The 12654-nt window shown below is 41.3% G+C and overlaps 2 protein-coding genes across 5 annotated transcripts in view; one reads left to right on the plus strand and one right to left on the minus strand.

Annotated features, from left to right (window-relative positions):
* LOC119916804 (ligand-dependent corepressor-like) overlaps window positions 1–3071 on the minus strand; it is a 37869-nt gene extending 34798 nt beyond the window's left edge. Inside the window, exon 1 of one of the 2 annotated variants that reach the window (XM_038736761.1) lies at window positions 2920–3070. In XM_038736761.1, the coding sequence (XP_038592689.1) occupies window positions 2920–3016 (97 nt within the window). In that variant the 5' untranslated portion in view covers window positions 3017–3070. Of the gene's footprint in view, window positions 1–2919 lie in introns of both variants that reach the window. The other variant, XM_038736762.1, reaches the window with a different exon arrangement.
* A 41-nt stretch (window positions 3072–3112) lies between these two features.
* morn4 (MORN repeat containing 4) lies at window positions 3113–12597 on the plus strand. 3 transcript variants are annotated; one of them, XM_038736763.1, is made up of 5 exons: window positions 3113–6939; window positions 8056–8129; window positions 9790–9904; window positions 9993–10102; window positions 10199–12597. In XM_038736763.1, exons 2-5 carry the CDS (start codon window positions 8063–8065, stop codon window positions 10345–10347), a joined length of 441 nt encoding a protein of 146 aa, XP_038592691.1. In that variant the 5' UTR covers window positions 3113–6939; window positions 8056–8062; the 3' UTR covers window positions 10348–12597. The 3 variants fall into 3 exon arrangements, with proteins under 3 accessions (XP_038592691.1, XP_038592692.1, XP_038592693.1); XM_038736764.1 differs by having other exon boundaries at window positions 3113–4293; XM_038736765.1 differs by having other exon boundaries at window positions 3113–3792.
* The last annotated feature ends 57 nt before the right edge of the window (window positions 12598–12654 follow it).

Below are 12654 nucleotides of genomic sequence, written 5' to 3' on the forward strand. Positions count from 1 at the left end.
GTTTCAATAAAAAAATCGATAGAATAATCAACTATCAAAATTGTCGTTAGTTGCAGCCCTACCAGCAGGCTCGCCAATGTTGGACTAACGTTGTAATCCTGAGGGACAGTCGAGAGAAACTGAACGGTAAGACTGTTTTGAAGCTCACTAACAAGCGTAGTGTGTCGGATGCCTGCAGCTGTTTTTCATGTTGCTTTCTGGGGAAATTTAGCTATAACTTTACTACAGCTACAGTGGTTAGTTGGGGACAACTAACCACTGCGCTGGTTACACAACTGGTTTGTGTTGGTGTGTGTGCGCGCGTTGCTGCGGTATGTAAATTCACTTGATAGACATGCCCTGAAGGTAATGATATAGCTAACGTTACGAGTCAAAAAGACACTGTCAAACTACAAAAATGAGTTTGCTTGGCAATGTTGTTGACTGGCACCCAGCAGCTAGCTTGCTCCGACCATAAAGCTGCTGTAAGCTGCTCGCTGCGCAGTGAAGTGAGATCCACAGACACAGACTTACTTTGCCACATGGCACCAAATTACTTCATAGATAAAAAATACGATAATACCACATACCGCGCATATTGCCATGGGGAAATTACCACGACAGCCCTAGCATGTGTGAGTGAAATATGCCGTACGAGAAAAATACGAGAGAATCCCAGGGGAAAACGGGATGATTGTCATGAGAGGAGTAGAGAGAGAGTGGGGTGATGTTAGGCTACATCCACACTACTGTGTTTTTTTAAAACACTTTTATAACAAATAATATCTTCTCTGTCCACAGCAGTGTTTTAGCTGCGTATCAGAATTGATCTCAGTCTAGATTAAAATGACTGAAAACACACATCTAGTGGCCGTTCACGTACACTGGGTATGTGCATGCCGACGTGAACATGAAGTAGAACTCCGGTAGCGGCCGGCGTGTGTGAGATGAGCATGACCGCAACAGCTTCACATGACTGCCTGTCTTCTTACCTTGCGATTGACTGCTCACGTAATGAATGATGCTGACACATTGTGTATATCCTATACTAAACTTAATTGTATTATTATTTTGTGATCCACGTACATATAATTTCATATGTATTATTGGCCAGTTTGACCATCTAGTGGTTGTAAAGTTCTTTATATTTCTGTAATTATTATTGTTGTTTTGTTTTTTGTTGTTGTTGGGGGTTTTGTTTTCCCTTTGTTGTTGTTGCTCTGTATTGGTGGTTCTGTGTGTGTTTGTCTGTCTGTACATAGACAAATGTATAATTGTACCTTTTTTTTTGTCACTGTTCAATGGTTGTGATGTATTTTAGGACCCCCTCGAAAACGAGATGGTGCATCTCAAGGGGTTTATCCTAATAAATAAATGTGAATATTGCCCCTGATTGTTGCTCTGCTTGTCTGCTGCTCAACTCTTATTGTAAATGATTAACTGGGCGCATCAATTGCTTCCTGTCTGAAAAGGACTTTTGTGCTAGCGAGCTTTGAAAACTGCTCAGACCACTGGCTGTAATGAAAGCATTTTAGCTGCCTGGCGAGTATTGCATCATCAGATCGGTTCTTCTGATCTGCCTTTTTAGAGACCACCAATCAAACTAGTTAATTATCGCAATTATCGGCCGATTACAATTGGTTACCCGTCGATCGGAGCACCCTTAAAACATAGTAATACAGTAAACAATAAATAGTATATTCCACGGTTGGAAATGTGTCACACAGCACACATACTGTACCACAAACCAGTGAGCTGTTGTTACAACTACATTGAGAGTCTATAACCATGCGGAACTGCAATCCTCGGACCAGAACTGCATTTCTGAGACCCTTGTTTACTTTGATACTGCCAGCTAGCTGCCTGGCTAGCTAGATGGCGCTGTTGCAAAAGAACTATGGTCCCAAGATTGCGAGGGTCCTGAAACTGTAGCCTCTGGTACTACATCTACATAATATTGCTTCACAGGGGCTTGCTTGCAACCCATCAAGTAATGTTAGGTGTTAAGATATTTCAGTGAAGTGAAAAATCTGAGCTGCTGGTGGTGCAAGAGTTAAAATCAGAGGATCTACAAAGTCATTTGAATATATGCTCTGGGAACCGGGAATGTCTGTGCCAAATTGAAAGTGAAAATCCACCTAGTAGATGTTGAGATATTTCACTGAATAAGTGAAAACTTCTGGATCAAAGTGGTGGCCTGAATGAAATGCTCAAGCTCATTTTGCATGTTATGTCCCGTTCTGCTAGTCCCCACAAATGACTCTCAAAATTATAGTGTAGCTCTAATTCCCACCCTCCACCTCCACACAGGTATACACAATACAATGAGTTTTAAAACCAATTAAAAAAAACAAAATCAATTATGCCTTTTAAGTTATCAGTTTTAAGGGGCCTGAAAAGCAAATGTTAGAGAGAAGTTTATCGGGGTAACGTCGTCGAAAATGTAAACTCCCACAGAAGTGGGGTCTCAGCCACTTCCTCAATGCAGCAATGCAGCAATGCGCGCACGCAGGATTTGAGAAAAGCAAGTAAGCTAAATGTTAACTGAAAACATCCACTACGGGCATTAGTCGCCCTCCCCCATCCAAAATACAGTATCATTACACGGGAACGCGCATTTTAGCAAACGGGGTCTTTTCGCCGACGCAGACACTCCCTTTAAAACAAGCACGGTGCCCTTTAAACAAACTAACATTACGTTATTAGAAAGCTGAAGTCTACATTTCGTATTTACTAACAATAAAAAACGTTAGGGAAACCCAAGAAGGAGTGTAACATAGTTACAAATTGCAACATTTAACGAACTGGTCAGGCTGGCTGCCGTGAGAAGGAAACAGTTGAGGACAAAAAATTCCCCGAATGAGTCCAGCAAACGCTCACACGGCGGCGAAATCAAACCTGTAAAATTGTACAGTGTGGCATAACTGGAATTATTCTTACCTACACAGTGAATGAGTTTATGTCGCCACGAATCAAGTTCCTGCCGAAAGCCGTGCCTGTCGAGTGTGCATTGCTGCCTTTTACATTGACTCGCCATTTTCTATCTCTCTTGTCTGGCGGCGGACACCAGCACGGGAAGAGGAAGCGCACCGCTATGTGAACGAGCCTCTGAGTCGACGAGGAAATCGCTCCCGAGAGAAATGCTCTCAGGTATCAGTCACACAGAGTGACCAAGCCAAATAGTGTAATTTAATCAGTAAGTAAATAAATATACAAAAAAGATATAATCTATTACATTTAGGCTATCAAACTTGTAGTATAAGGTTAAATACGGAGGTAGGAACCTTGCGCGGGTGACTGTTGAAGGGGGGGGGGACAATAAAACCGTGGGAGTCAACAGGCATTCTGCTGTGGTTCTTGAGAAGGTTTCGGTGTACCTATAACCCATTGAACATGGTGTCGGGAGACGAAATAATAACGGACATTGAAAGAAAGTTGCGCGTATTTGACCGGAGACCGTCGAGCTTTTTGCAGTGTTTTTTCTCTCTGCCGAGAGACGAAAGTTTGGACTAAGGCTAAAGCTAGCAAGCTCAAAGGCGGCGACATGAGTTCATTTCAAGTCTCTCCAGCAGAGAAGTTCACGTTCAAAGCTGAAGACTGAACCAAGTGGATAAAATGCTTCGAAAGAAGGATGAAAATAAAGTGAATGTGCTGATTTACACCCTTGGAAGAGGACGCGGAGGACACACTGGTTTCCCTGCACCTCAGTCCTGAGGATGCGAATGAGTCAGGAGAAAGTTGGAGGCTCACTTCTTAACAAACAGAAATGTAATCTTTGAGATGGCAAAATGTAATCAGAGGAGGAAGAAATGGGTGAGTCGGCTGACAGTTTTCACACAGGGCTGCATTGCCTATCGGAGCACTGTGGATAGAGGGCTCTGCACGATGAAATGGTGAAAGATAGACTTGCTGTGGGTCTGAGAGATAACGTTAGACTCTTGTCAGAACAGTTACAACTGGACCCTGAACTCGCGCTAGAGAAAGCGATTAACAAAGTGAGCAGGTAAAGAAGCAACATGAAATGCTGAAGATGAACTTTAAAGCGCGCCAACACGCAGCTTGACAGCCGCAATGTAGGCAGACAGACAAAGGACAACAGAAAAGACACAATGCAAAAGATACAGAGATGCAAGAGGCATAGCCTGCAACAATGTCCAGCTAAGGAGGTAGTGTGCAATAACTGCAAAAAAAGGGGACATTATGCCAGAGTGTGCAAAACAAACCCATATTCCAGCAGTTGAAGTACTGTGTCAAAAGATGATACAGAGACACGGTCTCTAATGAAAGTGTCCCAGCCCTATCTGCCATTCTCAGGTGAGCTCACAGTCCAAAATGGTCTGCTACTATATGGCAAAAGGATAATCGTTCCAGCATCACTCAGGGTAGACATGCTGTACAAGGGCAATCTGGGAATAACAAAGTGCAGAGAGAGAGCTAAACATTCAGTGTGGTGACATGTGTAGCCATGAGAGAATAAATCATAGAGAAATAATGATACCAACAAAGTTTAAAACATGCATGTGACATGCCACACCTTCCGCCTGGTATCGTGTGGTTCAAAGACGTGATGGAGAAAGGCACAGTGGTGTTTACAGCTGGCACACCAAGGTCCTACATCGTTGAGACGCCTTGTGAAGAAACGGGGACCATCTTTTGGGGGCAGCAAAGAAAACCATTCATTGTAGGGGTGATGATGGTGCAGTGGATAAGACACACGCCTTTGGTGTGCGAGAACCGGGTTTGAATCCACTGTGACAAATCCACCAATATGTCCCTGAGCAAGACACTTAACCCCTAGTTGCCTTCAGAGGTGTTACCTCTGATATATATATATAGCAATTGTAAGTCACTTTGGATAAAAGCATCAGCTAAATGAATAAATGTAGTAATGAAAACACTTGTTGTTTTGATATAACTGTTACACTTTTTACCGCAGCATATGTTTAAAGTGTTTCATAGCTAAGTAGTATGGTATGCACAGGGAATATCCTTTATCTAGAAAGGGGGTTGTAGTATTAGATTAAATACTGAGGTAGGACCTTGTGCAAGTGACTGTTGAAGGCGGGAACAATAAAGCCATGGGATTCAACAGGCATGCTACTGTAGTTCTTGTACTGATCCTCCAGATAAGGTTTCTGGGTACATATAAACCACTGAACAAAAGTAAACAACAACAATGGCATTTTCCCTTATAAAGATAATATGGGGTGCCTTTTGCAGTTTATAGCCTATCAAAATAAATGTGGCGGTGGTATTTTTCACTGCTTAGATTACCAACTGGGCAACTGCCTTGGGCCCAAACCCTCAGGGTCCCTAAAGCCCCCAGGTTTAGTATGTGGCAACCAGAGGTAATTTTATTAATTGACAAAATCAACTGAAGTAGTTAGGACTCATTGCAGATTCTGCATTTTTACCAAATGCTTCTGGCATGGCTGTAGAGATGGAAATGTCAGTCTACCACTTTGGTCCAGAATAAAATATCTCAACAACTAGGTCTACTTAATCTGGTCCCCCAGTTTTTTAAATATCTCAACAACTATTGAATGGATTGCTGCAAAATTTGGCACACAACACAATTTTAAATTTGTTAAAAACGATGTTTTATGACCAAATATCTGACTAGTTTAGCTAACACACTAAACTAAGATGGTGAACATGAGGGGCTGTTTAATCTACTTATAACTAAAATAAGTTTGGAAATAAGGTGGTTGATAGGGGGCCACAGATCCCTTTTGCCCCTGGTCGCCCTAGTAGGTTATTCCAGCTTGGCTTTACTTCCATCAAACATTATAGCTATTAGTAAATATTGAGTATCATTTTCTGTGATTTACTATAAGTACGCCCAAATCGAGATTTAGCTGGTACCTTAATTGGATTTTTATGAACAGCAACAATCTATAATTGCTTTTTCAGACATCAGTATTTAAACAGTAGCCTGCTCAGCCTTATGCACCACTAAAGTAAATGCTATCTGGTCTAGTATGCTATTGTCAGACGTTTTGTCTGACTTAAGTAAAATGCAATTGTGTTTGAGGGGGAACAAACAGTGCTCTGTGAGAAACATTTGCTGAATCCCTACACAAAAGACTGCAACAGTATTATTTGAAGAAAACGCCATTATATATAATAATATTCAAAAGACTATAGTAGTAATAATAATAACATAACGAAAACATCTTTATTTATAGTTCTCTAAAGCCTGTAGGCTACTTTATATGCAGTCTCTGGCCTACATATTACACATAATGTAGCCTGTAGACAAGAGACAAATAAGCAACGGGCTTCCCGGTCAGCTGTATGTTGAGTGCATAAGAAGCTTCAGCAAAATGCCCAACAGCCTTTCATAAATATGTCTGCCACAGTCTCCTAGCTGTAGCACACTAGGCCAATCAGAGAAAGTTTTCAATGAGAGCCAGCAACAGCATGCAATGAAACAGCGCGGCGGTCAGGCTGCAATGATGCTGTTGTAATGCTGACTTAAAGTGCTGTCGGAATTAATAAAATCCTTTAGGAGCATGGACGTCAACGCGAACGCGACAAAAAAGTAAACACGGCTTGCAGAGAGGGAATGGGTCTCTAAAAGTTACCAATGTAAGTCTTTATTGAATAAAGAGCATTGGAAGCAAGACAGAACGTGATTTTATTATAATGGGAAGACAGTTCAGCATTTGCACGTAACTTAGCTGCTGTAAGACAACCGTTCCTCTTAACTTCTGGTAAATACAACGGTCACTAAAACGCTTTTTCATCTGTAACCACGCTAGCGCACATGAAGCCTATGTGAACATCCGTAAGAGTCTTAAACTGGGACGTAGGGACTCTTAACTCAGATGCAGGATCTTACGATGAGCACCTGAATGCGGCATACGTGTCTCAGCCGGTGTTTTCATATTTTTTTTACGCCCCTCCGGTCTTGTACTGTGGTTTCCATGCTTCAGAGACGACAAACGTAGGGTACAGGTAAATGATAGCGTTAATAGGTGTTGTTGCTTTTCGCTTGTAGTTGTCCTTCTATACGTTACAGTCGATTTACATAAGCTTGTCATTAAGCGGATAGCATATTCTGCAACATGTAGGCTATGTAAAGGATGCAATGAATGGAACAGTTTGACAGCCTAAGTTGGATATTTACAATAACGAGTGTTTAATCTTGGCATGAACTAATGAATTATTTATTCAATGGCGACCGCATGGGTAAAACTACACCTCCCTGCCATTCCGTAAAACACTGTCATTTGTACTAAACAATATTTTCAAATGGTCACCATGCGATAAGCTTTTGTTAATGTCTGCAGTCATGCTACAGTCACGTTTTCGAGTCTATTCTTATAGCGTACAATAGGCTTTTCGCTCATGTGTGCTTTTAAACTTGGCTTACATCAGCACCAACACCACCACCACCACCTACATACACTGGGCATTAAACAGAGTTATTGGGTGAAGGATCTGGTTTTACTTGTCATTATCCTTTGACCCGAATAAGGTTCAGTCACAGCGATATGTACTTACACCTAGGCTTTTTTTTCTCACAATAATTTTGACAATAGGCTTTAGATATCTCATTAAGAAAGCATGTCCTGAAAAAAAGAAAACGTACACTGGCAACATGAGGCTATAGGTCACTGAGCATAATGAATGATTTTCTCTCTCTTTACTCATTCAACTGATTAAGGTTTAATGCCAAATTACAGTAGGCCCATGTTTGCTTGTTCTAAACACCACAAGAAGCTTGTGATTGCTGCTTTTGTTACCATTGTAACATGAACACCCAGTTGGACTTACAGAAGTTACATGAAAAAAAAGATTTAAAAAAAAAAAGTAAAATATGTCCTAAGCAGACAGTTACTCTCTCTATTTATTGGACAGGGGGACTAATAATCCCATTAGGGAGAATTTCGTCTCCACTTGCTTCCCTCCACAGTGAAGTCAGAGGTCTTGGCCAGCTGAAGAACAGCATCTCAGAGCTGGAAGAGACTCACAAATACCCCTCTCACTCTATATTATACGTATAAATTGCTGGTCACTAATATAGATGTTGTTGCATTGCCAATAAGTGTGTTTGTGTGTTGTAAACAGGGGTGACATGACTCTGACCAGAGGATCTTTCACCTATGCCAGTGGAGAAGAGTACCATGGCGAGTGGAAAGAAGGCAAGACCGTCCTGCTTCTCAGTTTTAAATAAAGTTTGTGTCCAAGCATCAACAACTTACAGAGACGAGACACACTTTCACTCTGTACCACTGTACTGTACATCTAGTCCTCATAATGTCTCTCCAAGGCATCATTGTGTTAGTTATCAGCTGATTGAAAGCATTGACAAACTGGGAAATACATTCAGGCCTTCTCATAAAGTTTGGATTTAACATGTAAATGTTAAGTATTCTGGTATGCAGGTAACCAATAGCAAAAAAAAGAATACAATACCTATATTTCCCCAAAATATTAACATAAATAGTTGCTGCTTCCCTAGCACGTTTTTACTTTTCTAAAGCAATAGTCTTTTCCGCACATGCCTGCACATAAATTAAGTTAGACTGGTATAGTACATTTCTTTTATTTAAACATGGTCTCTTGCACACACGCAGGTAAATTGTGACCAGTTTAACAAAGCTATTACTGAGGAGAATGACACACAAATTGCATAAAAGCGAGTGCTGTCGATTAGCCTTTGAGTGCATCTTCTGACATCAGCTAAGGTTACAGCACTCTTTGCCTCAGTATAGGCTTGATGCTCATTAAACCATCATACCTGGATAAGAGAAGGTGTTTACTCATGGACCAAAGTGTTGTTAATGGTGCTACTTTCATTTTCCATATCTGGAGTCACTTGTTTTTGTTGTGTCACTTGTGGCTGTATATTATGGAGAAGCTAGCAGGATGGATGGATGTGTGGGTGCATAAATTGTAATCTTTTTGTGAAGGGAAAATGTCAATATGTTTACCTGTGGCAAAGATTATGAGGATGCTTGGACTGCTTTAACTCTCTCCTACACACACACACACACATACGGTAATGCTAGTGACATGCAAGCTCAAGCTGTTTAATCAAATCCCAATTAGCTAGCATTGGCAACCCATGACGAACAGAGACAGATTTACCAGCTCTGGCTTTGTCAAATCTTCTGGATTAGACTATGGACCTGTTTTGGAAATCTTAGAGAGTAGGGGAATCTTAGGGGATTTTACTTTGTTTTAGCATCGACTTTGTATGCTTTTACTGTAGGTCAAACACTGTCTACACTATTTTAACTGGTATATATTCCTTCGTACAGAAACCTTTAGATGTGTGCCCTCTGACATGATTATAAGCTTCAGTAGTAGATCATAGACTGCTAGGAGGGAAATACAAGTACATTCCTGGTCTGTTTTCACATTCTGCATCCTAAAGTAGAAATCCCTGCTAAAAATCTGACAGATTAGAGTGCTGTAATTCCCACTGCGCAGGAGGCAGATGGGACTAATTCGGTTGTAAACCTTTATCTTACAGAGAGGGGGGAGGTCACTTAAATCCGAGCACGTACTGACTCATCTGACATATGTAGTGGCTCTACAATACCAAGTCAATATTAAACCTAGAGCCGCATTGCAAGTTCGGACGTCATGGTCAGCTGGTCATCTCTTACAGTATGTTACGCACCATTACTATTACTAGTAATCCATACGAAGCTAAGTGCACCTATGTAGATAAAATGTGCTTTGGCAAATGATATCAAGATCTCTTGTTGAGGCAAACGGCCTTGACACCAGATCTTTCCATCATCTCTTTGAAGTTTGAGCCATTACTCACTCTGATGGTGTGCGACTTTCCAGGTCGGAGGCATGGTGTTGGGCAGCTCAAGTTTCAGGATGGAACCTGCTACACTGGCCAGTTTGAGAATGGACTCTTCCATGGCTCTGGTGTACTGCTCTTTACAGATGGATCCAGGTGTGTGAGCAGGAGTGAGACAAAAAGAAAAGCAAGTCCTCAGTGAAAAAGTTACAAGTGACACCCCGCTCTCTTTTCACCATATCAGATACGAAGGAGAATTTGCACATGGGAAGTTTCAAGGCGCAGGAGTCTTCAGTCGATACGATGGCATGAAGTTTGAGGGGGAATTCAAAGATGGACGTGTGGAGGGATATGGTAAGTCAATTACAACACTGGAACATTTTGTCCATCGGGAAGTCAATATTCTGTATCCATGTGGTTGGTCATGGTGTCCTGTGTCTATGCCTCCAGGGCTATTGACTTTCCCAGATGGAGCTCATGGTGTCCCACGAAATGAGGGCTTGTTTCAAAACCACAAGCTGCAGAAGAGAGAGAAGTGTCCAGGAGTGGTGCAGCGTGCGCAGGCTTCAGCCACCAACGCTCGCAGTCTGGCACTTTGACTGTCACGGACCTTGGAGGAGACAAAGTCAGGGTTCCAGTACCTTCCAGGAGGACCTCAGGGATGTGTACTCGTATACCCCTCTCCAGCTCTTCCTTCTGTGTGTTTCTCTCTTTTTTCACCATCACTTTTTTATTTTCTTTTTCTGCATCTTCCTTGCTTAGCCTTCACAGTGGCTTCAAATGCACATACAAACAATGGCGTTCTGTATGACTGACTTGAAATGCACAACATCATGAAGCACACATCATGAGGAGGGTATTTTCTCCTGCATTTGGAGGAATCATAAAGTAAGTCTATATGTCAAAGACTTTAGCCAGTAATGAGATAGATTCACCTAAAAAATGCTGCAATCCATTACAAAGGAGTGATGCTGGTAGCGCTATTGTGTAATTTATTTTACAAGTGGGCAAGCATGTGGGCAACGTAGCGCATGTTCTTGCAGATGGTTTCACACTGTTCTGCTGATTTACGGTTGGTGGTGGTCAGAGAAACGTAGCAATGTACCTACAAAGCCAGCGAAGAAGACAGCTGCAAGCTATCAAACAGGGACCTAAACAATGCACAATGTAAAAAAAACTCTACATACACATACACTTTTGTCAGGCCTCAACCACCCACCCAGTGAATGTAAACATAACGTTTGTTTGTTTACGAAAACACTCCATGGGGGCACCTTTAAAATCTCATCTCAATTAATAGCGCTGCTGCCAACTTTATCTTTCAAGAAATGCATTTTGCCACTTGCGTTTCTCTGTTTAGAGGATCAGTATTCACGTTTGCCTTAAAGACATTTTGATGCAAGAGTGCGGTTCAAGGGTGTCCATCTAAAAATTAGATGAAGCACAGTGCCCTCTCCTTCCCTTCTCCTCTGCATCATTTGCCCTAAGGTGTCAGTCATCCTAATGAATTTGAGGTCTGTTTGAAGATTGCCTTCAGTCTGAGAGATACGTTTGCTAAGCTGGTGCTGAGTTTCTTGCTCCCATCACTCACAAGTCCAGCAGCTCTCTTCTCTTCAGTAACCCCCCCACCCCCTCCTCTCCCAGTGGAAATCAGTAGAGAGGAGAATTAACTCTGCTGGATAATTCTTTCACGTTTTCCCCTCTATAACCTGAAAAACTTGCATCTTCGATGACTACACATCCTCAAAGTTGACAAATAACCATAATTAAATGCATTGAAATTGGGACATAGATCTTAATAAAGGCAGCTGAATGACAGAATTTATAAATCAGATGTATGTAATTTTAATGTTGTGTTTTTTTATGAGGTATATAGATAGTAATTGTCATTGATTGTGTTTGTTCTGACCTTTCAGATGAATTAAGAGAAAATTGTGTTATTTAAGACAGTGTGGTTGAGTATTTTGAGGTGTTCCAAATGTGTTTACCATTATAGCGATTATAGTCATTTAGTGTACTTTAACAGTTAATAGGCCTTACAAAGCATTTGTAGACGTGGCTTGTCTAGGGTTGCCTACACAGAACTTCAACCAAAGACAATCAAGTGATATTATAGGAAGCCTGGAACTGTCAACAGGAGTTACATGTGTTATTTCTTACAGCCAAACATTAAAGACAAATCAATAAGGATTAATCTACCTGGGGCTTTAGTGTGCAAGAAAAATGAAAGGACCGAAGATTAAACAGGGAATTGATATGAGATTCTGTTGTTAATATTCCTGATCTTAGCCTGGATTATTGCTGTTACTGATGTTCATTGTTGTTACATTCTGTTTGGGTGCATACTGACCTCTTTGGTGCAGCGGCGTGCTGCAGAGTACAATCAGAAAGATTGAAGATAACATTAGACACAGAAAATTAGACCAGTGCACGTGTCAGTACCACAGTCTACGCACAATGATACTTTAACTGTGTGCGCACAGTGTGTAATATCCTGTATTTAAGATCATGTAACGGTATTTTTTTCTTTCTGCTATGTTGGACATGACGCCTGCTCGAGAGGTTTTTGCCTACAAACCCCTGCCTGAATTGAATTGAATTCACTGGAATCCCACATCCATTTCCAACTGGAAACAAATGGTGCTTTAAAAGCGTGCCTGTCCAGACTTTCACCTGCCTGGAAAATATCATTGCCATGGTTACCTTTTTTCAGTAACAATATAATGTTGCTCTTACAGAAAAAAATACTGTGCAGTATCCTCTCATTCTCCTGGAACAGGTCTGAGTATGTATCACATAGGTGGTAAGTGGTAGATGTGTTAAAATAAAGCCTTGTGTTGAAAAAGAAATGTTTTTCGTTTCGTATCAGAGCATTGCACTTGGACACAGTAACATGACAAAGTAGC

The sequence above is a fragment of the Micropterus salmoides genome, unplaced genomic scaffold (genome assembly GCF_014851395.1).
Source record: "Micropterus salmoides isolate LMB-PRFRI ecotype aquatic unplaced genomic scaffold, ASM1485139v1 Ms_hic_scaffold_22, whole genome shotgun sequence".
Lineage (NCBI taxonomy): Eukaryota > Metazoa > Chordata > Actinopteri > Centrarchiformes > Centrarchidae > Micropterus > Micropterus salmoides.

Excerpts from the sequence above, each read along its gene's own strand:
- morn4 (XM_038736763.1), top strand. The coding sequence starts at position 8,063 with ATGACTCTGACCAGAGGATCTTTCACCTATGCCAGTGGAGAAGAGTAC. Across the intron at positions 8,130-9,789 it reads CCATGGCGAGTGGAAAGAAG|GTCGGAGGCATGGTGTTGGG; the intron begins GCAAGACCGTCC and ends GCGACTTTCCAG. Across the intron at positions 10,103-10,198 it reads TGGACGTGTGGAGGGATATG|GGCTATTGACTTTCCCAGAT; the intron begins GTAAGTCAATTA and ends CTATGCCTCCAG.